This window comes from Podarcis muralis, chromosome 13 (genome assembly GCF_964188315.1).
Source record: "Podarcis muralis chromosome 13, rPodMur119.hap1.1, whole genome shotgun sequence".
Taxonomy (NCBI): Eukaryota; Metazoa; Chordata; class Lepidosauria; order Squamata; family Lacertidae; genus Podarcis; species Podarcis muralis.
Window position 1 is genome coordinate 5,364,541 of NC_135667.1, and position 25,892 is coordinate 5,390,432.

Sequence of the window (25,892 nt, forward strand, 5' to 3'; positions counted from 1 at the left end):
CCAACTGCAATGACTCACTGAAGGACGTGCCCACAATAATCCTGTCTTTTGCCACTTTCATTTAATGGCACCACTTACTCATTCTTTCGGCTTATGAAACAACCTTGATGGCAGAAAGTGAGGAGGAATGAAAGAACCTTTTAATGAGGGTGAAAGAGGAGAGCGCAAAATATGGTCTGAAGTTCAACATCAAAAAAATGAAGATCATGGCCCCTGGTCCCATCACCTCCTGGCAAATAGAAGGGGAAGAAATGGAGGCAGTGAGAGATTTTACTTTCTTGGGCTCCATGATCACTGCAGATGGTGACAGCAGCCACGAAATTAAAAGATGCCTGCCTCTTGGGAGAAGGGCAATGACAAACCTAGACAGCATCTTTAAAAGCAGAGGCATCACCTTGCCAACAAAGGTCCGTATAAGTTAAAGCTATGGTTTCCCTAGTAGTGATGTATGGAAGTGAGAGCTGGACCACAAAGAAGGCTGATCGCCGAAGAATGGATGCTTTTGAATTCTGGTGCTGGAGGAGACTCTTGAGAGTCCCATGGACTGCAAGAAGATCAAACCTCTCCATTCTGAAGGAAATCAGCCCTGAGTGCTCACTGGAAGGATAGATCCTGAAGCTGAGGCTCCAAGACTTTGGCCACCTCATGAGAAGAGAAGACTCCCTGGAAAAGACCCTGATGTTGGGAAAGATGGAGGGCACAAGGAGAAGGGGACGACAGAGGACGAGATGGTGGGACAGTGTTCTCGAAGCTACCAGCATGAGTTTGACCAAACTGCGGGAGGCAGTGGAAGACAGGAGGGCCTGGCGTGCTCTGGTCCAGGGGGTCACGAAGAGTCGGACACAACTAAACGACTCAACAACAACAACTAGTGACAGGTTCGAGATGGAGTTTAATGTGTTGCGTGAGCATATATTGCAACATAGCAAACAGTCCGCTTAAGAACAATTCAACAAGGCGCAAGATACATTTCTAAGTCTTAGAAGAAGGTTTTCTTTGGACAACAGCTGGACGGGAAATATTAATGATTTGGGAGCAGCCGAAACAAACTTCAGAGAGCTGGACAAAAGCCCGGATTGGATGGAGCCAGATGAAGCGGCGCAAGCCAAAAAATAAAAAATAGTTGGAAGAGTACACTACACAGGCAAATCTGCGCTCCATGGACGAAAGGCTATTTGTCTTCTGACATGAGTGAGGATCGCAGAGCCAGAGACAAGTTTGGAGAGATAAAATCGAGACACGGAAATATGAAAACATCGATGAGAGATGAGAGGCAGGACTGAAATTTGGATACGCTTCGAGATTCAGATTGTGGGAAGCCGTAAATTCAAGATTATAATTTGGGAGACAATTTTATTTTTTTATTGGATTGTGATTTGAATCCAATGGATTTAAAAGGAAAGGAAAAATTGGAGACATAATAGCTTGAAAAGTATAATACAGAATAAGATTTGAAAGAAGGTAAATTACTGCTGAATATGAGTTTGCAAAAAGGAACACAGAAAAGGGGTGTGTGAGGAAGTCAGAAAAGAAGGTTATACGAACAATAAGTAAAAAAATCGGATTTTTATGTGTGTTTTTTTTACTTTCCCCCCCTTTTTTTCCTTTTACCTTGTTTGTATTTTTTATTGTATTTTTCTGTTTTTGTATGATTGGGATGTTGTGTTTTTTCTTTGGTTGATTGTGAAGTTTGTATTGTTTATTCAAAACTTTAATAAATATATTTTTAAAAAAAGGATTGTGATTTGATATGTTAATTGGTTTGTGTGTGTTTTTTGGAAAATTAATAAACGCTCTAACAAAAAAAATACATAATGTGTTGTGTGAGCAAGTTGTGGATTTCCATTAATTATATGTCATCGGAACCACTGGCTTCCTAAGATGTGTGTAATGCCTATGCACTTCTAAACCATTTAGGAGATTATTAATCCCCAGTTTGGTGAGGGTGGATAAGGTCCCATTGAGCAATCCCATTAACCTCCCCCTCGCCAACAAGAATGGTCTTGCCTGGTGGGGGCGAGTTTTGAACACCGCAGGGCTGTTGTTGCAGCTGTTTCTTGGTGATTTCCACACTTCAGGACTGCTCTTCATACCCTCTGAGCTTTGAATCTATGCAGTTTCCTGTTCTGAATGGTTGACAAGAATGAGCGAGACCTCAGATTCTGTGCTGGTCCCAAGGGTTAACCGTGCGGCGAGGTCCGAGTCCAGTCCGAGGTCGAGGGTGCGGTATGGAGGCTGTCCGTCAAAGCTGTAGCTGGGTCCAAGGCAGGGAGTCGGGTGAGGTCAGGAACTCTGGCAGAAAGCAGAACAGGGTGCCAGCAGGAACAGGCTACCAACAATGTTGCTCCCACAACCTGGGAATGGGGCTGGCTGGCTTTTATCTGCCCCGAGGCATAGGGCGGCCCCGGTCCACAGGTGACTCGCCTCTCCTGGCCTGGAGGCAAGCACTCCTCCTGCGGGAACTTAGTTCCCTCCGCCTCTCTGCCCTGAGCCTCTGCAGCTCAGGAGAGGCTGGAGGGTTACTGGACCCAGAGGCAACCTCACCTTCCCCTGATGGGGCTGAGAGAGGAGCACCTGCAGGCAATGGGTCCTCCATCATCTCAGGAGCCAGAGCAGACTCAGCTGGTGCCTGCACCTGAGGATCCAGCACAGGTGAGGACCCTTCAGGCTCAAGCCCCAGCCCTGGCTCAGCTGGTTCTGGAGGCGGGGACTCCTGTGCAGGCTGGGATTCCTCAGGATCAGCCTCCGAGTCCGAATCCCAGGCCATCACAGATTCCTTCTTTGAGAGGGACTATTTACCGTATTTTTCGCTCTATAGGACGCACTTTTCCCCCTCCAAAAATTGAAGGGAAATGTGTGCGCGTCCTACGGAGTGAATGCAGGCTCCTTGGCTTCAGTGATAGCAACGCTAAACCTCCGAAGCACAGAGGGAGCGCTCCCTCCGCACTCCGGAGGCTTCGCGTTGCTTTCGCTGAAGCCTGGAGAGCGAGAGGCGTCCGTGCGCACAGACCCCTCTTGCTCTCCAGGCTTCAGGGATAGCCGTGCACAGCCCCTCCGGCAGGGAGAGGTTGCGTAGGGCTAAAGAGGAAGCCAAAACAGCTTGGCTTGTGCCATAGCCCCGCGCAACCCCTCTGGAAGGGAGAGTTTGCGCAGCCTGTACGCTGCTCTTTCGGGCTGGGGGGGGAAAGATTTTTTTTCTTGATTCCCCCCCCCCCCACTAAAAACTAGGTGCGCCCTATGGTCCGGTGCGCCCTATGGAGCAAAAAATACAGTATTTGTCCACCCCAAATGGCAATGTCTGCACTGACTGCCAGGACATCTTCAGCAACTCAGACTAGGAGCCTCTCTGCCTGGAGATGCTGGGAATTTGAACCTGGAACATTTCTGCAGGTAAAGGAGATGTTCCACCTCTGAGCTGTGGTTCTTCCTCAAGAAGATGACCCATAGGAAACTGTCTTACACTGGCTAGACCCCTGGTCCACCTGGCTCAGAATTGCCTACACTAACAGGTCCATAGAGTTAAAGCTATGGTTGTCCCAGTAATGATGTATGGAAGTGAGAGCTGGACCATAAAGAAGGCTGATCGCCAAAGAATTGATGCTTTTGAATTATGGTGCTGGAGGAGACTCTTGAGAGTCCCATGGACTGCAAGAAGATCAAACCTCTCCATTCTGAAGGAAATCAGCCCTGAGTGCTCACTGGAAGGACAGATCCTGAAGCTGAGGCTCCAAGACTTTGGCCAACTTATGAGAAGAGAAGACTCCCTGGAAAAGACCCTGATGTTGGGAAAGATGGAGGGCACAAGGATAAGGGGACGAGAGAGGATGAGATGGTGGGACAGTGTTCTCGAAGCTACCAGCATGAGTTTGACCAAACTGCGGGAGGCAGTGGAAGACAGGAGTGCCTGGCGCGCTCTGGTCCATGGGGTCATGAAGAGTCGGACACGACTAAGTGACTAAACAACAACAACAACATGCAGCAAAAAGTTCCAGGGTTTTCTCAGGCCAGGGTCTCTCCCAGACCTAGCTGGAGATGCTGAGAATTTGAATCTGGGACCTTCTCATGCAATGCAGGAAACTGTAGCCCCTTGCTCTCAACCTGGAGGGTCTTTGTGGCCACTATAACTGGACAAACATGTATAGGATAGGCTAATTCTCTGTGGATTTACCAAACTCTTAGTTAAATCCATCGAGGCTACTGCCCATCGCATCTTTGTGGGCAGTGGATTCCATCACCTGATGGCGAGTTATGTGCAGAAATCCCTCCTTTTGCCTCCCCTGATTTTCTTTTCCTGATCAGCCAAAAGGACCTTTTGTATCCCTCCTTTTCCAACCAACATGGACTTCGAACAAATTCAGCTTCTTAGTTTAGGACCGCCAGGGTGATTTTGGGATGGCTGTTAATCTGTCAGTGTCAGGTCTCTCAATTCCTCAATCTTAATTTCAGTTCTGCAGCAATTTCATATTTTTTTTAATTCTCATGAAAATTTGCCAGCATCGTAGTGTTAATTTCTCCTAATAAATGCATTTTTTAAAAAACTAATACAGCCGTACCTTGGTTTTCAAACAGCTTAGCTTTCAAACGTTTTGGCTCCCGAACGCTGCAAACCCAGAAGCAAGTATTCTGGTTTGCAAAAGTTATTTTGGAAGCTGAACGTCCGACAGGGTTTCCGCGGCTTCCAATTGGCTGCAGGACCTTCCTGCAGCCAATCAGAAGCTGTGCTTTGGTTTCTGAATGTTTTTGGAGTTGATTTGACTTCCGGAACGGATCCCGAGGTACGACTGTATACATATTTCTGCAAAGCTATTCCCTCCAACGTAACACACTTTTGCATGCTTTTTTCAGAGAGATCTACACTTTCCCCTAAAATAAACATTTTTGTTCTTGCTGGAAAACTGCCTTGCAAAATGTGAAGAGGTGCAAATTTCAAAGGCTAAAGGTGTTTCGGTTTGGCGTACTGGCTCGAGAAGTTTGGATGAGGTGGTTTCTCATCAAAATGCAAACAAAATAAAATTTTTCCTCTATAGCCCTGATGTTTTGGAGAAGCCCAGTCCCCCTAGGTCCCGTCTCAGGCTGCCCACAGAGGAAACCTGTGCAAAATATGAGCAAGCCAGGGCTGAACTGATATTACCCTTGCTGGTACCTTTCCCGGGAAAATCAGAGGCTCACTATGTCAGGTTCCTATTGGAAGACCGGACAAACGCTAGAACATTAGCAGTGGCAAAGTTTTTATCGGTGGTTGCAAGAACCAATGATCCCTATATTCCGAACAAAATGCTTGTTTAACCTGGAGGTAGGCTGTATGAATTATGTATTGCTTTGTAATGATTTGTTGGGTCTCTGGACCGTAATAAAGGTTGATGATGATGGAAATCTCTGGTGCAAGGTCAAGGAGAGACAGCAGAGAAAGATTTGGGCATCCTTCCTGGGAAGTCTTTATTGTGGGAAACTCGTTTTATAGCCACCATTCCAAAAGGCACATTAGCATCTTGACACGTTTATTAGCACGAAGCCACGTTAGTACTCTGCATCCTGCAGGCAAAACAAGCAGATGAAGGAGCGGAAACAGATAAATCGAAATGAAAACTTTGTAACACTAGAATATTTTTTTAAGTTTTCCATCGGTTTCTCTTCCTGCCTTTCCCCCACATCTCTGTAAGCAGACATGTCAAATTTTTTTAAAGGACACCAAGGAATTAAGCCCACCGTAACGATGAATAAAAGCATGCCAAAATGTGAAGGTTGCAGGAAGGGGCAGAGATTTTAGATGTTACTCCATTCTTCTCTGTGCCGTGTGGAATGTTGTGCCTACCCAGGAGACTTTTACATTTGCCTAAAAAGGAGAAGCGCCTAGTCCTCATGAAACAAAACTGGGAAAGGTTTGAGCAGCGATGGAAGTAAATGTTCAGAACCAACCTGGGCTCGGCTTCCAGGAATCAAAGAGCGCAGATTTCGTGTACCACCTTTTGCAAAAACCTTTCATTGATATCACCTAAACCAGGCATCCCTCCAGCTGTTTTGGGACTACAACTCCCATCATCCCTGGCCACTGGTCCTGTTAGCTAGGGATGATGGGAGTTGTAGTCCCAAAACAGCTGGAGGGCCGAGTTTGGGGGTGCCTGACCTAAACTGCTTTGTCACCTGAACTGCACCCCTGCAACTCAACAACCAACCCCTTTAGTGAAATCCGCAGATTGCAAATTAAGCAGCTCTTGAGTCTTTTTTTAAATGATAATATATTCAGACTGCAGACATTTGGCTTCCTGCTCCGGCCTTCCAAGTCGGCAGTCATGAGGGAAGCCCTTTTCGGGCTTGCGAAAGGTGCGTGAGAGATGGAGGTTATATGGAGACGCTGTTCTGGGCTTCGGCTGGATTCATGTAGAGGTACCCGATGGGTAGGGTCTTGTTCCTGGCCTCGATTTCCTTCGAGATCTCGGCCAGGCGTTCCTGGAAGGCGGCAATGAGCTTCCTTGGTGCTTCCTCTGTGAAATGTTCCTCAGGGTAGTAGCCCAGGGGTCTCTGAGAGAAAGAAAATTGTGGAGTACATATTACCAGGAACACGATAGGCAGGCCTTACCTGGACCCCTGGCTCAGCTAACACAGTATTGACCGCACTGGTCCAAAAGAAAAAAGAAAAAAAGAAGGCAACCTTTTTTTCTAGTCAAGGGCCACATTGGCCCAAAGTTAGCCTGCCCAGGGCCACATATTGGCACAGGCTGAAGCAAAGATAGGCATGTGGCCGCAACCTGCTCTGTTTGTGTCACCCTGCTCCTCTCAAGAGGTGTTCACACATTACATTCAACAAATGGGCGCACAAACATGCGTAGAGACAGCTGACCTGTGTTCAGTCCACCATGTGAACAGGCCTTCGGTCATCCCCCTTTATCTCTATATGCTACCCCCTCAGTGCCGGGTTTACATATAAGATAAACAAGCTATAGTTTAGGGCCGCACTCTCTTGGGGGTCCCCCCAAAAAATTAAAGGAAGAAAAACTGGATGTACATTTTCAAAATATAAGATAAAAAAACAAATGAAATAAAACCTACATACAGAAACAGCGTTTCTGTGCGCTGCTCTGGTTTGCCAGAAGCGGCTTAGTCATGCTGGCCACATGACCCGGAAGCTGTACGCCAGCTCCCTCGGCCAGTAAAGTGAGATGAGCGCCGCAACCCCAGTTGTCTGCGACTGGACCTACTGGTAAGGGGTCCCTTTACCTTTACAGCAACAGTGTTTTGTGTTGTGGAGGCTCTTATGATGTAAGTCATGGGCGCCGCCTGCTAGCCTGCTCCCTAAAATATCCCTGGTTTGCTCATTTCTATAGATAGGATGCCTACATTCTGCTAAAAGGGACATGGGTGGTGCTGTGGGTTAAACCACAGAGCCTAGGACTTGCCGATCAGAAGGTCGGCGGTTTGTATCCCCGCGATGGGGTGAGCTCCTGTTGCTCAGTCCCTGCTCCTGCCAACCTAGCAGTTCCAAAGCGCGTCAAAGTGCAAGTAGTTAAATAGGTACCACTCCAGCGGGAAGGTAAACGGCGTTTCCGTGTGCCACTCTGGTTCGCCAGAAGCGGCTTAGTCATGCTGGCCACATGACCTGGAAGCTGTACGCCGGCTCCCTCAGCCAATAAAGCAAGATGAGCGCCGCAACCCCAGAGTCGGCCATGACTGGACCTCATGGTCAGGGGTCCCTTTACCTTTTACACTCTGCTATTCATAATTGTTAGTAGTTTGCATCATATATTTACATCTCTTATTATTTCAGCAAGTTTCTGGAGGCTAGATTATGAGTCTTTGTAAATTGTGTTTCTAAAGGAACTTCTGTTATTGACAAATGCCAATGTGTTTGCACTATTAAGTTTGTCATGAATAAAAAAATAACCCAGAGATGCATTTTAAATAAAAGGACACATTCTATTCATGTGAAAACACGCTGATTCCTGGACCGTCCGCTGGCAGGATTTAGAAGGTGATTGGGCTGGATCCAGCCCCCGGACCTTAGTTTGCCTATCCATGCGTTAGCCCTAGCATGGAAGCCCCATTCGAACACTGTTTATCTACGCCGGCCGTCTAATTTAGCTTTGCAGACTCCCTGATTCCCTGATTAAAAACCATTTAATCACTGCATTTTATCTCCGTCGCTCCCTGCTTCTCCTTTCCCTTCGCTCTGCCCCCAGCACACTCACCAGGTCGCCCGGCTCGTAGCTCACTATGGAGAGCAGCGTCAGCAGAGCGCAGGAGGAGTTGACTTCGGGAAGCGTGGCCAAGATGCTCTCCAATGTCGCAGAGCCCTTCACCTTGGGCGGGGGCTGGCGCAAGGTGGCCGGCGTGTTGGGCATCCAGGCGGCGAAATCAAACTGTCGCGCGGGAGAAAAAATGGCAGCGTCAAGGAGGTGGGAGAAAACAGGTGGAGTCCAGGAGAGAGCAGGTGGGAAACCCAATGATAAAAGAATCGGTGTGGGAATTTGTCATGCGCCACAGAGACCGGTTGTGGGTGTGTTTTAGCCAGCCGGGTCTGGTTGTGGCTCCATTTCTTCAGAGGGCAAAATGATGTCTTTGGCAGAATTCTTTGGAGAAGATTCCCTGGAAAAGACCCTGATGTTGGGAAAGATGGAGGGCACAAGAAGAGGGGACGACAGAGGGCGAGATGGTTGGATAGTGTTCTCGAAGCTACCAGCATGAGTTTGACCAAACTGCGGGAGGCAGTGGAGGACAGGAGGGCCTGGCGTGCTCTGGTCCAGGGGGCCACGCAGAGGCCGACACGACTAAACGACTATACGTTTTGATCACTGCAGATGGTGACAGCAGTCACGAAATTAAAAGACTCCTGCTTCTTGGGAGAAAAGCAATGACAAATCTAGACAGCATCCTAAAAATCAGCGACATCACCTTGCCAACAAAGGTCCGTATAGTTCAAGCTATGGTTTTCCCAGTATATGTATGGAAGTGAGAGCTGGACCATAAAGAAGGCTGATCGCCGAAGAATGGATGCTTTTGAATTCTGGTGCTGGAGGAGACTCTTGAGAGTCCCATGGACTGCAAGAAGATCAAACTTCTCCATTCTGAAGGAAATCAGTCCTGAGTGCTCACTGGAAGGACAGATCGTGAAGCTGAGGCTCCAAGACTTTGGCCACCTCATGAGAAGAGGAGACTCATGCACTCTCTTGCAGTTCCTTGAAATTTTGCCTCTCACCCTTGCGCTGGACGTATTGCCACCACTGGGAAACAGACACAGTCCAGTTCAGAATCGGGTTTAAGGAAAGGGATGGGGAGAAAGAGGATCAGGTGAGGCCACATACCTGTCCGCTGTTGACAGCTGCATGCCTTGCAGAGGAGCAGAAGATGATCATGGTGAGGAACTTGATGAGCTCGGCTTTGCTTTCCAAGGTGGAAGGAACGCCTGTTGGGACGGACAGGAAGTTCAAGCTATTCTGCAACATGAAGCCGTGTCCTATAGGGATGGTGTGTGGGCAGTTCTGTTTATGGTTAGAGATGTGATGGAGCAGAGGGGATTGTGGGAGAGGAGCAGAGGGGATTGTGGGAGAGGAAATGGGCGATGCCTTCAAAGCAAAGCCCTGTAACTGCTTGGCAACTGTTATGAGAATTATAAGGTCCAAGATATAAAATAAATGTTCATAAATGTACCAGGCAAACACATACATAAATATATCAACCACATGTCTGAAACAGAACAGGAAAACAGCCCTAAAACCATTTTGACTCTTTCGGTGACCTCAAATATTCCTCTGCAGTTTGGATGGAAATGGGAAAAGTCTCCCCATTGTCTCTGTGCTCACAAATCCTGCCTTAAGGGCACATTTGGGTATGAATAGGGTGAGCCTGTGACCAGGACTCAGGAATTAAGTATTTACCATCACAAAAGAATGGCCAGGCTGCCCAGGTAAACCCATTAACAGGTTTCCTGCCAGACAGGATTCTGCTGTAGACTGCCACTTCTGTGATGTATGCATGATGTTTTGGGGGGTGGTCTACAGGGGATGTGGGTGGCGCTGTGGGTTAAACCACAGAGCCTAGGGCTTGCTGATCAAAAGAGCAGCGGTTCCAATCCTGATGACGGGGTGAGCTCCCGTTGCTCGGTCCCTGTTCCTGCCCACCTAGCAGTTCGAAAGCATGTCAAAGTGCAAGTAGATAGAATCATAGAATCATAGAATCATAGAATCATAGAATCATAGAATCATAGAGTTGGAAGAGACCACAAGGGCCATCGAGTCCAACCCCCTGCCAAGCAGGAAACACCATCAGAGCACTCCTGACATATGGTTGTCAAGCCTCTGCTTAAAGACCTCCAAAGAAGGAGACTCCACCACACTCCTTGGCAGCAAATTCCACTGTCGAACAGCTCTTACTGTCAGGAAGTTCTTCCTAATGTTTAGGTGGAATCTTCTTTCTTGTAGTTTGGATCCATTGCTCCGTGTCCGCTTCTCTGGAGCAGCAGAAAACAACCTTTCTCCCTCCTCTATGTGACATCCTTTTATATATTTGAACATGGCTATCATATCACCCCTTAACCTCCTCTTCTCCAGGCTAAACATGCCCAGCTCCCTTAGCCGTTCCTCATAAGGCATCATTTCCAGGCCTTTGACCATTTTGGTTGCCCTCCTCTGGACACGTTCCAGTTTGTCAGTGTCCTTCTTGAACTGTGGTGCCCAGAACTGGACACAGTACTCCAGGTGAGGTCTGACCAGAGCAGAATACAGTGGCACTATTACTTCCCTTGATCTAGATGCTATACTCCTATTGATGAGGCCCAGAATTGCATTGGCTTTTTTAGCTGCCGCGTCACACTGTTGGCTCATGTCAAGTTTGTGGTCAACCAAGACTCCTAGATCCTTTTCACATGTACTGCTCTCAAGCCAGGTGTCACCCATCTTGTATTTGTGCCTCTCATTTTTTTTGCCCAAGTGCAATACTTTACATTTCTCCCTGTTAAAATTCATCTTGTTTGTTTTGGCCCAGTTCTCTAATCTGTCAAGGTCGTTTTGAAGTGTGATCCTGTCCTCTGGGGTGTTAGCCACCCCTCCCAGTTTGGTGTCATCTGCAAATTTGATCAGGATGCCCTTGAGTCCATCATCCAAGTCGTTGATAAAGATGTTGAATAAGACCGGGCCCAGGACAGAACCCTGTGGCACCCCACTAGTCACTCTTCTCCAGGATGAAGAGGAACCATTGATGAGCACCCTTTGGGTTCGGTCAGTCAGCCAGTTACAAATCCACTGAGTGGTAGCATAGTCAAGACCGCATTTTACCAGCTTCTTTACAAGAATATCATGGGGCACCTTGTCAAATGCCTTGCTGAAATCAAGGTAGACTACATCCACTGCGTTCCCTTCATCTACCAGGCTTGTAATTCTGTCAAAAAACGAGATCAGGTTAGTCTGACATGACTTATTTTTCAGAAATCCATGCTGACTATTGGTGATCACAGCATTCCTTTCTAGGTGCTCACAGACTGTTTGCTTAATGATCTGCTCCAGAATCTTCCCTGGTGTTGATGTCAGACTGACTGGGCAGTAATTATTTGGGTCCTCTCTTTTCCCCTTTTTGAAAATAGGGACAACATTTGCCCTCCTCCAGTCTGCCGGGACTTCGCCTGTTCTCCAGGAATTCTCAAAGATGACTGCCAGTGGTTCTGAAATCACATCTGCCAGTTCTTTTAATACTCTTGGATGCAGTTCATCTGGCCCTGGAGACTTGAATACATCTAGACTAGCCAAGTATTCTTGTACTATCTCCTTAGTTATTCTGGGCTGTGTTTCCTCTGCTGAATCATTTGCTCCAAATTCTTCAGGTCGGGCATTGTTTTCTTTATCGGAGAAGACTGAGGCAAAGAAGGCATTGAGGAGTTCAGCCCTTTCTGTGTCCCCTGTTTGCATTTCACCATCTTCTCCTCTGAGTGACCCCATGGTTTCTTTGTTCTTCCTTTTGCTACGAACATACCCATAAAAGCCTTTTTTGTTGCTTTTAACCTCTCTAGCAAGCCTGAGTTCATTTTGTGCTTTAGCTTTTCTGACTTTGTGTCTACACGTGCTGGCTATTTGTTTGAATTCCTCTTTGGTGGTTTCCCCCCTTTTCCATTTTTTGTACACATCCTTTTTTAATCTTAACTCAGTTAAAAGTTCTTTAGATAGCCACCCTGGCTTCTTTAGGCACCTTCCATGTTTCCGTCTCATTGGTATTGCCTGAAGTTGTGCTTTTACTATCTCCCTCTTAACAAACTCCCAGCCATCTTGAACTCCCTTTCCTTTTAGTATTACTGTCCATGGGATCTCACCCAGCACTTCCCTAAGCTTTATGAAGTCGGCTTTCTTAAAGTCGAGAAATTGAGTCCTAGTATGCTTGGCTGCTCCTTTCCGCTGTATACTAAACTTCAGAAGAGCATGATCACTCGCGCCTAATGATCCTTCCACTTCTACCCCACTAACCAGATAAATAGGTACCACTCTGGCGGGAAGGTAAACGGCGTTTCCGTGCGCTGCTCTGGTCTGCCAGAAGCGGCTTGGCCATGCTGGTCACAGGACCCGGAAGCTGTACACTGGCTCCCTGGGCCAATAAAGCAAGATGAGCGCCGCAACCCCAGAGTCGCCTGCAGCTGGACCTAATGGTCAGGGGTTCCTTTACATTTGCCTTGGGCTACAGGGTGGGCAATTTCAAGAGTCTATATAAGGGCTTGCGCACCATTGTTCAGGGTTCTCCCTCCTGCGTGTGGGGACCCTGTTCCAACAGTTCCTTGAAAAAAGATCAGGCTTACTAGCTGCTTTGCTTCTCAATATTCTCTGGTTGTCCTCTGTTATTTTCTCCTACCGATAGAGAACCTACATAAGGACTATCTACGGGCTCTTGTGTACCCCATTAAGGGGAAAGGAGTAGTTTTTTCTTATACCAGAAACCACAAAGTTCCTTCTCCCCCTTCCTTCGCCAGGAAGACCTGGGGGCGCAACTGGGGGGTACCCATGGCGATCACCCTTTTCTGGCTGGTGAGGCACTTCCTGTTTCAGGCCTGGCTTCCTGGACCGTTGTCCTGTCTTGCCCAATAAAGGGACCATGAACTATGTTATGTACTGAGTTGAATAGGATCCAAAATGCAGCAGTCTGATTGGTCCTAGAACAACAGGATTCAGAATGCAGCAGTCTGATTCGTCCTAGAACAATAGGCTCCAGAATGCAGCAGTCTGATTGGTCCACAGGAGCCACCCAATCCAGCTCCAGGTGGAAGTGAATCCGCAACCTGATTGGCCTACAGGAGAATCCCGGAATTAGCCAATCATGTGGGGCCCATTGTGTAAATAATGTATATAAAGCAGACATTCTGGGGGAACTTCCATTCCTCCTCACCACTATGAGCTAATTAAAGAGCATGAAATCCACTCTCAACTCTGAGTATATTTCAAACTAGTTGGACACAGAGAGGAGGGTTACCTGATTCCTTCCTGCCCAGGAAAGCTTCAGTGAAGATCTCGTGAACCCAGGCTTGCAGTTCGGGGTCTCCCTTCACAGATGAGTTACATCTGTAGTAGAGACCGACGATTCCAGAGACGAACCTGGAAAGCGGAAGAATTCGAGATATTCACGAACCTACTAATGGGAGGAAATTGGCGCAGCACGTGGGAATTTGACGCATGCTCTGGTTCAACAGTAAAGGGTTGGTTTTCCTGGGGGACAAACAGAAGTGTGGGCTAAGAAAAGCTCCACCTGTTGATTTTCTGTTACAGATAGGTAGCCGTGTTGGTCTGCCATAGTCAAAACAAAAATTTTTTTTTCTTTCCAGTAGCACCTTAAAGACCAACTAAGTTAGTTCTTGGTATGAGCTTTCGTGTGGTATCTGAAGAAGTGGTATCTGAAGACTTTTGTGGTATCTGAAGAAGTGTGCATGCACACGAAAGCTGATACCAAGAACTAACTTAGTTGGTCTTTAAGGTACTACTGGAAAGAAATTTTTTTTTTTTTTACTGTTGGTTTTTCTGTCTTTCATGTGCATTTTAGAGGCACAGGGACCCTGGCAGTAAGGGAAACTAGCAGCAACAGGGAGCCCTAAGAGAGCATCAGAAAATCAGAAAATTGTAGAGTTGGAATGGGTGGCGAGGGTCATCTAGTCCAACCCCGCTGCAACGCAGGAATCTTTCGCCCAACGTGGGGCTCGAACCCACAACCTTGAGCTTAAGGGTCTTGTGCCCCACTGACTGAGCTTTTCCCTCACCCAGAACACCTTCTCGCAAAGGTTTCTGCCAGACCATCTCAGGGAAAAGGCTTTAACAGAGATTCCTTTCAAATTGGCTGGAGGTTTTGGCGTCCTTTCAAGCCTAACACCTGCTCTCATCTTAATCATCACCTTTGATCCTTAATTAAGAGCAGATCTACATTCCAGCTTTTGCTGAAGGCAATCACTTAAGCTGAACTAGTCGAAACAAATCTAAAAAGGTGTGTGTGGGGGGAGGAATGTGATTTTAATACCTAATTTGCTTTCCACAGTTAACTACTTCCTTTCCCTTCTCAGAGAATGAGGCCATCTGTCATTTCCCTCTGTTTCAGTGTTTATTTGCGGGGGCAGAGCGTGTGAACAGATTGCTTCGGGATTCGAATCGGACCCAGAAAAATCTTAATCGTGCAATTTGTCTCTAATATTCTCCTTGTTTCTGCTGCTTCTGAACCTACCTCCCACATTTCACCACATTAGGAAGACCTTCCTAGTCGTAAGAACCATTAGACAGATTATTATTATTATTAATAATAATAATAATACCCAGAAAATTAAAAACACGATAAATACATCAAACATTAAAAGCTTCCCCGAACAGGGCTGCCTTCAGATGTCTTCTAAAAGTCTGGTAGTTGTTTTTCTCTTTGACACCTGGTGGGAGGGTGTTCCACAGGGCAGGTGCCACCACCGAGAAGGCCCTCTGCCAAGTTCCCTGTAGCTTTGCTTCTCGCAATGAGGGAACCGCCAGAAGGCCCTCGGAGCTGGACCTCAGCGTCCGGGCAGAACGATGGGGGGTGGAGACGCTCCTTCAGGTATACACAACCAGTCCCTGCTGTGCCCAGATCCCAGGCCCCAACCCGCAAAGGCTCACGTCTCTATGGCCTTCCAAATCTTCATCCCATCATCCCTGTAGTAGTAATTGGGCAAGGAGGCGACTCCTCTTTCTTGCAGGTCATCCGGGAGGCAGAGGGAGCTGTAGGTAGAGGCCTCCACACCTTTCGCAAGCAGTTTTATCATCCCGTCCCGTCCTGTCGCTGTTGCCTGCAGACCAACAGGGGGGAAATGCAAGGATCACAAAAGCAGATTCCCTCTGGGGAATTGTATAGAAATTTATTTATGCATGCTACAACATCAGCAAGAATGGTACTTGCCCGGAAGTGGAAAAAAGCAGAAGTCCCAGTAAAGGAAGAATGGATACAAAAACTTTTTGGAATATGCAGGAAAATGGCAGAACTTACCAGAAGAATAAGAAATCAAGATAAAAAAAACTTTTAATAAAAGAATGGAAATGGTTCACTGAATATTTGCAGATAGATTGCAAACAGATAAAAACATTGGCAGGATTATTGTAATAACCTGCAGTTTCGTAAGAGTTTATATTTAAAGTAGATAATTAAAGGAGCAAATTAAATGAATTTGGATATGCAGAAGATATTTTAAAAAAATAAATTTAAGGAACCGCAGAAAGAGGGAGAAGGAAGTTAAACTTTGAAATGTTAAATTGATTGTGAAACGAGTGAAATGTATGAATTTGAAAAGTATAAATAAAAAACTGAAAAATAAATAAAGTCAGATTCCCACTAACTGGAAGCACTCGCGGGCAGACACAGCCAAGCTGGAAGCCCTGAGCCCAGCTGAGAACTGCCATCTAAAATGCCTAAAGGGTTCCAACCAGGTGGTGAAAACTGCCTGAAATCTACAGCCAATGAGAATCACTGGGACCAACCGACTGGACTACCCTCTGCTCCCAGTGTTGCAAATTGAAAACTCTGCTTTTGGTCTCGCGGGTGGCGCTGTGGGTTAAACCACAGAGCCTAGGACTTGCCGATCAGAAGGTTGGCGGTTCGAATCCCCGCAACGGGGTGAGGTCCCGTTGCTCGGTCCCTGCTCCTGCCAACCTAGCAGTTCGAAAGCGCGTCAAAGTGCAGGTAGATAAATAGGTACCGCTCTGGCGGGAAGGTAAACGGCGTTTCCGTGCGCTGCTCTGGTTCACCAGAAGCGGCTTAGTCATGCTGGCCACATGACCCGGAAGCTGTAGGCCGGCTCCCTTGGCCAATAAAGCGAGATGAGTGCCGCAACCCCAGAGTCGGTCACGACTGGACCTAATGGTCAGGGGTCCCTTTACCTTTAATGGAAATCTTTGGCAGGCCTTCACTGCTCATTCCTGCATTTCCAGAACCGTGATTAGCTCCCAGCCTGGTATCCGGTTCGGCTGGGGCAAATTTGGGGTTGGCTTTTACAGCCTATCTCCTCCAAGGGACTCAGTATCCAGTCCATGATCGGTCAGAGAAGGACGGGTGGAGGCAGGAACTAGTCAAAGCAAGGCAGATCTTTATTTTTCTGTTGCAACAGGGTCGTCCCCATCCTTACCCCCGTTGCAAGGAGGTGAGACAGGGCCGGATTTTGGTTTGATGAGGCCCTCAGCTACTGAAGGTAATGGGGCCCTTTATGTGTCCAGCTATCCTTTGTCAACAACAAATTGTCGCTGCTTTTTGTGTTGAATATATGCTATATGGTCATTTATGGACCTAACAGGTATCTCAAGCCATTTGCCCATGTTGCCGTGCAACCAGTCCATGCAGAATGTAGGCACCCTATATATAAAAATGAGCAAACCAGGGATATTTTAGGGAGCAGGCTAGCAGGCGGCGCCCATGACTTACATCCTAGGAGCCTGCACAACACAAAACACTGTTGCTGTATGTAGGTTTTATTTTATTTGTTTTTTTATTTTATATTTTGGAAATGTACATCCAGTTTTTTCCCCCTTTGAATTTTTTTTGGGGCCCCCAAGAGAGTGGGACCCTAAGCTATAGCTTGTTTAGCTTATACGTAAATCCGGCACTGGACCCAGAGCAAAAGTGTGTAACCACTTGTAAAGATTTTAGAAATTGCCCGACCCCTTAGCCAATGACCACCTGAAAGCATCATACCCGCTTCACATTTAGAGGCGGTCTACAACAGAAATTTGAGAGTATTGCTTGTCTCCTGCCAAAATACCCTAAGATGCTTGCTAAATGCCTTTTCCAGTTTGGGCCATTCTTTCGGGATGGTAAATATCTTAGTTCTTGAATCAATTATCACAGACCTACCCCATTCATGTGAGAGGTTTATCCATTTACAGTCAAACCTTGGAACTCGAATGGCTCTGTTGCCAAATGTTTCAGTTCCTGAATGCCAAAAACCCGGAAGTAAGTATTCCGGTTTTCGAACGTTCCTGTACAGGATTTGGAGTGTTCTGCAAGTGAAAAGAACTATTGGGAAAGGTTTCCCCAAGACACGTCTACTTCAGATAACATATCTGGACTCGTTAAGAGAGTCAAGATGGCTTCAGGATTGCTCTGTGAACTCAGATAACGTGTCTATTGGGGGAACGGATATTTCCTAATTTTGACAGTGGGAGGGTTGGTTTTCTGTGGAGTGTATTCCCCCATCTGTGTGCGCCTTAAAATTTGTGTAACGGCTGGGACTGTTATTGCGGGTATACATCTCTGAAGGACCTGGACATTCCACTGACTTCCTGCCAACATGGCGGCACTTCCTGTCCACCAGGATGCAGCTTTTTCCGACTCCTCTTCCTATATCTGTGGCAGCCTACCTGGGACGCCGAGCTGTCCCTCAGCTGCCATGGCCCAAAAGCATCATTTTGGACACATACCCACCCCGACGCGTTAAGGGGTCTCAGCCCAGCTCCAGTCACCCGCCTCAGCCCAGGTCCCAACTTATGGGGGGTGTTTTTGGCCGCTGGCTAGACGCCTGATGTGGGACCAGGACCCAGGACTTTCTCCTCCTGTTGCAAACCTCTCTTACCTGATCAAATACCCCTCCTGGTTGGATAAGACTGGTACGGGCAAGGGTGTTGATGTGCAGAGTATAACGGGTGTGGGGTATCAGGAGCTGTGGGAAAGAGAGGAGAAGAAACACGGGTTTAAGACTGGAAGGGAAGCGTCTCCTGACGTCCTTCTCACACTCAAATGCAAATATTTCAGGTTCTCAAGTTTTTTTGCCATATTTCTGCCATTTTCTGCTAGGTTATGCATCTGTTCCGATTCACACCTAAATCAAAGAATCATAGAGTTGGAAGGGACCCCTAGAGTCATCTAGTCCAACCCTCTCCAAAGCGGGAATCTCAACTAAAGCATCCGTGGCAGAGAGCCATCTGGCCTCTGCTTAAAAACCTCCAAGGAAGACTAGGGAGGCTGTTCCCCTGTCAAACTGCTCTTACTGCCAGAAAGTTCTTCCTGATGTTCAGTCGGAATCTCCTTCCTTGTAACTTAAAGCCATGGGTTCGAGTCCTGCACTCCGGAGCAGGAGAAAACAAGCTTGCTCCATCCTCCATGTGACAGCCCTTTAGATACAGTGGTGCCCCGCAAGACGAAAGCCTCACAAGATGGAAAACCCGCTAGACGAAAGGGTTTTCCGTTTTGGAGGTGCTTCGCAAAACGAATTTCCTATGGGCTTGCTTCGCAAGACGAAAATGTCTTGCGAGTTCCTGCAGGGTTTTTTTCCCTCCCCCCCCTTTTCCCCAAGCCGCTAAGCCGCTTATCCGCTAAGCCGCTAAGCCACTTAACAGCTGATCCACTAAGCCCGCTAAGCCGCTAATAGCGCTAATCCGCTAATGGGCTTGCTTCGCAAGACGAAAAAACCGCAAGACGAAGAGACTCGCGGAACGGATTCTTTTCGTCTTGCGAGGCACCACTGTATCTCAAGATGGCTATCGTATCTCCTCTCAGTCTCCTCTTTTCCTGGCTAAACATATCCAGCTCCTTCAACCGTTCCTCATCAGGCTTGGTTTCCAGACTCTTCATCATCTTGGCTGCCCTCCTCCGCACACACATTCCAGCTGGTCAACATCCTTCTTAAATGGTAGTGCCCATGTCCAGCGTCGTAACACAGGCTTTTTAAAGAGAGAGGATTTTTCAGTAAAATGGAGCTAGGGGACCTAGTCTCCCAACGACGTCGTTGTCGTCGTGATATCCTATAAAAATGAGGACTAGGACCTTGATTTTTTTTTTTAAGAGAGAGAGTGAAATGCTAGTTCTTCACAGTCACCTAAGGAGATTCCGTAGCTCATATAAAACCGTCCTAGTGTTATAAGAAAAACTTGCTCCTTTCCCCTTATGGGGTACCCAAGAGCCCGTACAGAGTCCTTAAGTGGGTTCCCTATTGGTAGGAGAAAATAACAGAATATTGAGAATCAGCTAGTAAGCCTGATCTTTCTTAAACTGTTGCAATAGGGTGCTCCCCTCACATGCAGGAAAGGAGGAAGAACCCAGAACATTGGTGTGCAAGCTCTTATATAGACTTTTGAAACTGCCCACCCTGTAGCCAGACCCCCCCCAAAAAAAACTCCCTATCATAATACATGACAGAAGGAGGCATCTACAGCAGAAATCCTGTCTGCCAGGATACCTGATAATGGTCACTGATTGCGCTACCTGGGCACTGGCCATTCTTTTGTGATGTTAAATGCTTTAATTCCTGAATCCAGGTCACAGGCTCGCCCTGTTCATTCACAAATACGCCCCTCAGACAGGTAAGCAAAACACCACAGAGAGGCTTTCCTCATTTTCTTCCTCCTTGCAGAGAAATGTTTGAGGTTGATTTGGGAGAGTCAAATTGGTTTCAGGATTGCTCTCCTGTACTATTTCAGATATCAGGGATGCGGGTGGCGCTGTGGTCTAAACCACAGAGCCTAGGGATTGCCGATCGGAAGGTCAGCGGTTTGAATCCCCGTGATGGGGTGAGCTCCCATTGTTCGGTCCCAGCTCCTGCCAACTTAGCAGTTCGAAAGCACGTCAAAGTGCAAGTAGATAAATAGGTACCACTCCAGCGGGAAGGTAAACGGCATTTCCGTGCGCTGCTCTGGTTCGCCAGAAGCAGCTTAGTCATGCTGGCCACATGACCTGGAAGCTGTCTGCGGACAAATGCCAGCTCCCTCGGCCTATAGAGCATAGCTGTCAACTTTTCCCTTTTTTAAAGGGAAATTCCCTTATTCCGAATAGGATTCCTCACAAGAAAAGAGAAAAGTTGACAGCTATGCTATAGTGCGAGATGAGCGCGCAACCCCAGAGTTGTCTGCGACTGGACCTAATGGTCAGGGGTCCCTTTACCTTTACTATTTCAGACATGTGGTTTACATACATGTGTTTGCCAAGTAAATTTATGAACGTATGCTTTATATATACAGCGGTACCTCGGGTTAAGTACTTAATTCGTTCCGGAGGTCCGTTAACCTGAAACTGTTCTTAACCTGAAGCACCACTTTAGCTAATGGGGCCTTCTGCTGCCGCCGCCGCGCTGCCAGAGCACGATTTCTGTTCTCATCCTGAAGCAAAGTTCTTAACCCGAGGTACTATTTCTGTTAAGTTGTGGGTGAACATATCAGGCGACGCAGCGATTCTTCAAACAGCTCTTGTTTATTCACAGGCCAGAACAGAACTGAACTGAAGGGTTCAGCCAGCCTGCTTATATAGAGCAGTGTTTCCCAACCTTGGGCCTCCAGCTGTTTTTGGACTACAACTCCCATCATCCCTAGCTAGCAAGACCAGTGGTCAGGGATGATGGGAATTGTAGTTCAAAAACAGCTGGAGGCCCAAGGTTGGGAAACACTGATATAGAGCTCCACTAGAACGCAACAGTAACAACTTTCTGTAACTATCCAATCACTGAACGTCACTTTTGATCCCTTATTTGCATATGTGGACCTGAACTATCTACAGTCTCCCCCTGCTGGCCCAGGGTGAGAACTTCAGTACATAACAATTTCTGGGTTAGTGGAGTCTGTAACCTGAAGCGTATGTAACCCGAGGTACCACTGTATATGTGAGACCTTAGAATTCGTATGACACTAGTAAGGCACTGGGTTGTTCAGCTGTTAACAGGCCCCCATGGCGGAGGGCGCCCCCATGCCTGACCACCCGCTGGGAGACTTTCCCCCCAAGACCCCTTACCTTGTAAAGAGGGTGACACATTGGCAGCTGGCGAAGGGTGGCCATGCTGTAGACCTCACAATGGAAGTGCGCCTCAAGGAGATGGGTGTTGACCTCGTGGACGTGGAAGTTGGACATCCTCACCCAGATCTTGGCAAGCGTCCAGTCCCACTTGGAGTCCGTGGGCAAGAAAATGGGGTTCTCCGGCCCTGGGGTCTGGTTAAGCTACCGGGAAAGAACCAGTGAAAGGAGGAGATCAGAGAGGATGTTGTCCTGTTTTATATACACCTGCAAGGCCGGGAACTGCCAGCAGAGGACAGCAAGCGGCAGGAGGGATCATAGATTCGTAACGCTGGAAGGGACCCCAGGGGTCATCTAGTCCAACCCCCTGCAATGCAGGAATCGAAGACGCCAACAGCTCCATGGAGGAGGAGAGGGCTTCCCTAGGGGGGAAGGGAGGGTAATAAACGAATGGATTGAGGTTGAATCCTGACAAGACAGAAGTACTCTTCTTGGGGGACAGGGGGCGGGTGTGGGGGACTCCCTGGTCCTGAATGGGGCAACTGTGCCCCTGAAGGACCAGGTGCGCAGCCTGGGAGTCATTTTGGACTCGCCGCTGTCCATGGAGGCACAGGTCAATTCTGTGTCCAGGGCAGCTGTCTACCAGCTCCATCTGGTACGCAGGATGAGACCCTCCCTGCCTGCGGACTGTCTCGCCAGAGTGGTGTATGCTCTAGTTATCTCCCGCTTAGACTACTGCAATGCGCTCTACGTGGGGCTACCTTTGAAGGTGACCCGGAAACTACAATTAATCCAGAATGCGGCAGCTAAACTGGTGACTGGGGGCAGCCGTCGATACCACATAACACCGGTCCTGAAAGACCTACACTGGCTCCCAGTATGTTTCCGGCACAATTCAAAGTGTTGGTGCTGACCTTTAAAGCCCTAAAAAGGCCTCAAAGGCCCAGTATACCTGAAGGAGCATCTCCACCCCCATTGTTCTGCCCGGACACTGAGGTCCAGCGCTGAGGGCCTTCTGGCGGTTCCCTCACTGTGAGAAGCAAAGCTACAGGGAACCAGGCAGAGGGCCTTCTCGGTGGTGGTGCCTGCCCTGTGGAACTCTCTCCCACCAGATGTCAAAGAGATAAACAACTACCTGACATTCAGAAGACATCTTAAGGCAGCCCTGTTCAGGGAAGTTTTTAATCTGTGACATCTTAGTGTCCTTTTTGTCTTTGTGGAAACCGCAAATATTTTGTTGGAAGCAGTCCAGATGGGCAGGGTATAAATAAAATGATGATGATGATTACTACAGTGGTACCTCGGGTTAAGAACATAATTCGTTCTGGAGGTCCGTTCTTGACCTGAAACTGTTCTTAACCTGAGGTACCACTTTAGCTAATGGGGCCTCCCTCTGCCGCCGCCACACGATTCCTGTTCTCACCCTTAAGCAAAGTTCTTAACCCGAGATACTATTTCTGGGTTAGTGGGGGCTGTAACCTGAAGCGTCTGTAACCTGAAGCGTCTGTAACCCGAGGTACCACTGTATTATTATTATTATTATTATTATTATTATTATTATTATTATTTATTAGCCCCAGAAGGAGCGCCACATGTCCCCAGCCAGAGGTACCGCCCCTCCCCTGACCCCCCATAACTGGACCCCTTCCTCTGCCCCGGCTGCCACAAAACATGTCTCTCCCGCATCGGTCTCTCCAGCCACAGCAGGCGCCATAACTCCCCAACAGTTTGACTCCACCCCCAAAATCGCACTCCTCCATTGTCTCCCGAGACAGAGGGATGTCAGCAAATCCTCCGGGTTAGACCTGTCTAGCTTGAAGGATGTAAAAGCACGGTGTAAACTCAGAATCGGTGTCTGGCCTGGCTTCCAACGTTTAGCCGGGGTGCCCCAGGGGTGACCTGGTGGATCTGGTGATCCGCCACCCGCCGCAAGGACATTCGCAATGCTTCCGGTCCCACGCAGATGGCTTTTGGGTCAGGATGCCACAAGCGAGAAGCGTCCTGTTACCTGAATGGCTAAGGGCATCATCTGGCCTTTGGGGTTGAGGTGCAGCAGGCAGAGGGGGGCTGCTAAATACTGGCACTTCCCGTTCAGTTTGCAGGTGGGGATGCCCTCGAGGATCTTGTAGTCGGTGATGAAGATGTTTCCTTTCTGTGGGAGAGGAGAAGAAAGAGATGGACCGGGTCAAGCGAGACACAGTGAATCAATCAGTTATGTACTGAGTTGAATAGGATTCAGAATACAGCAGTCTGATTGGCCCTAGAACAATAGGATCCAAAATGCCGCCGTTTGATTGGTCCTAGAACAATAGGATTCAGAATGCAGCGGTCTGATTGGTCCTAGAACAATAGGATTCAGAATACAGAAGTCTGATTGGTCCTAGAACAATAGGATCCAGAATGCAGCAGTCTGAGTGGTCCTAGAACAATGCAGCAGTATGATTGGTCTGCAGGAGCCACCCAATCCAGCTCCAGGTGGAAGTGAATCCACAACCTGATTGGCCTACAGGAGAATTCTGGAATTAGCCAATCACGTGGGGCCCATTGTGTAAATAATGTATATAAAGCAGATACTTTGGGGGAACTTCCATTCCCCCTCACCACTATGAGCTGAATAAAGAGCATGAAATCCACTCTCGACTCCGAGTATATTTCACAATCCTACAGCTAGCTGTTACAGTGAAAACATTCGTGTTGCATCTCCCTCCCCAACCGTAAGCAGAATCATAGAATTGGAAGGGTCCCTGATGGTCATCTAGTCCAACCCCCAGCAAAGCAGAAATCTTTTTGCCCAGCATGGGTATATACCATATTTGTCCGTCTATAAGACACCCCTTATTTTGGGGGACTCAGATTTAAGAAAATGAGGGGAGATGTATCCGTGTATAAGATGCCCCCTAATTTTTGACATTATTTTAAGGGGGGAAACCTAGTCTTATACACAAAAAAATACAGTATATATATTTTTTTTATTAATTTTCCTGTTTTACCATTTAGAATACTCATTGAAACATCCTTAAAATAGCAAAGACTTCCCTTCTTCCCTTTCCACGGTTCATTTTGCATATAATAAATCCCTGCATATTTTACAAAAATTAGACCGTTCAGTATTCCATTATTCCATCCATCAAAACTTATTTACACTGTTGAATTTATCTTAATGCTGCCAGTGTTTCCACGTGTACACAATTCCCCCCATGTATTCAATAAACGTTTTCCAATGTTCTTCTTGTTCTCTTATTCTAGATGTTAAGTCTGCAAGCTGAGCATATTTCATCAGCTTAAGTTGCCATTCTTCTTTAGTTGGGACCTCGCTCGTTTTCCATTTTGGGGCTAATGAAACACGGGCCGCAGTAGTGGCATACATATAAATAACCTTTTTTGACACTTGGGAATTTCCGCCTGAATTATCCCTAACAGAAAGGACTCTCTGGTTGTACTTTTAAACATTTTTTTCAATTCCTTATGGATTATTTCCCAATACTCTTTTACCCTTTTACAGGTAAACCACATGTGAAAGAATGTTCCACCCAGCGTAGCTCTTGAACCCATGACCTGGAGATTAAGAGCCTTCCTTCCCTCCTCTTTTTATAAAGATTACCCACTCTGGGATCCCACAGCTAATTCTCCCCTGGTCTCCTCACTGGCCCAAATAGGACTAATTTAGCTAGCTAGCCCTGGTGATCATCTAATGTTTATTGGATGGATTTTCCCCCTAAATTGATTTTTGAATACTGAATTTATTTTTATTCATGTTTTATACTGCATTTTATGCTGTTTTTTGTTGCATCAATTGTTTTAAATTTGTTGAGCCCGGTTTTCTGAACCGGGAAGGGTGGGGTATAAAATAAATTATTATTATTATTATTATTATTATTATTATTATTATTCTCCTCTACCAAATGAGCTATCTTGCTGAGGTCACTGTTATTTCGGTCTTACACCAGGGAAAACCAAGCCTGAAAGGCTTGCTCAAGGCCGCACAGCAACAAGGCAGGACTTGAACGCAGCTCTTCCAGATCCAAAGTTCCATCCACCGTTTTGCAGGGGGCAGGTGGTCTCTTGCGATGATCAAACACGAGTGTTTACCTTCAGCTCCTCCTGGAGGCTGGTCGATTTCCCCAGGCTCCCAGCCACCATCTCTGGGGTCACTGGAAAGTTATCAGGGATCGCGGGGCATTTCTTGATCACGACCGGATTCACACCGTTCAGATACTGGTAGCCAAAGAAGTCATCGTCCATCCAGTGCTCTGTGACGTACTCTGAGGCAGAGTAAAAAGTATTGATGATTGATTATCTAATTTGTATACCACTTAACGTAATTTTAAAAAAATCTTACCTGGTATGCCCCGTGGAGGACCTTAAGGTCCACAAATGGCAACATTTTGGAGGTCCCAGGTGGCAAGGTGGTTAGATTGGTGGTTTTTTTATAGCACAGTACATTGTTTAGTGCTTTCATTTTATGGAATGATGCCCTTGTTAGATAGTAAAATTCATGTTCAATTGCTGTTTTCGGGGTTGTTTTTAAAAGTCTGGAACGGATTAATCCATTTTGCGTTACTTTCTATGGGAAAGCACGCCTTGGCTTTGGAATGCTTTGGTTTTGGAATGGACTTCTGGAACGGATTAAGTTTGAGAACCAACGTACCACTGTATGTTCGAATATTTCTCGCTGTCCGAATTCTGTGACCACTCACTGAACTTTCCGGTCACACCTTGTATATTTA

General features: G+C 47.2%; 1 protein-coding gene across 1 annotated transcript in view; it reads right to left on the bottom strand.

Moving 5' to 3' along the window:
- Nucleotides 1–5,481: 5,481 nt before the first annotated feature.
- Nucleotides 5,482–25,892, bottom strand: part of LOC114582617 (hydroperoxide isomerase ALOXE3-like) — a 34,671-nt gene continuing 14,260 nt past the window's right edge. The window contains exons 6-14 of the mRNA XM_028703778.2: nucleotides 25,255–25,427; nucleotides 23,174–23,317; nucleotides 21,166–21,369; nucleotides 18,023–18,109; nucleotides 15,084–15,253; nucleotides 13,435–13,556; nucleotides 9,297–9,397; nucleotides 8,184–8,354; nucleotides 5,482–6,519 (exon numbers count right to left, since the gene is read on the bottom strand). Coding sequence (XP_028559611.2) covers nucleotides 6,340–6,519; nucleotides 8,184–8,354; nucleotides 9,297–9,397; nucleotides 13,435–13,556; nucleotides 15,084–15,253; nucleotides 18,023–18,109; nucleotides 21,166–21,369; nucleotides 23,174–23,317; nucleotides 25,255–25,427 — 1,352 coding nt within the window. The 3' untranslated portion in view covers nucleotides 5,482–6,339. The remainder of the gene's footprint in view (nucleotides 6,520–8,183; nucleotides 8,355–9,296; nucleotides 9,398–13,434; nucleotides 13,557–15,083; nucleotides 15,254–18,022; nucleotides 18,110–21,165; nucleotides 21,370–23,173; nucleotides 23,318–25,254; nucleotides 25,428–25,892) is intronic.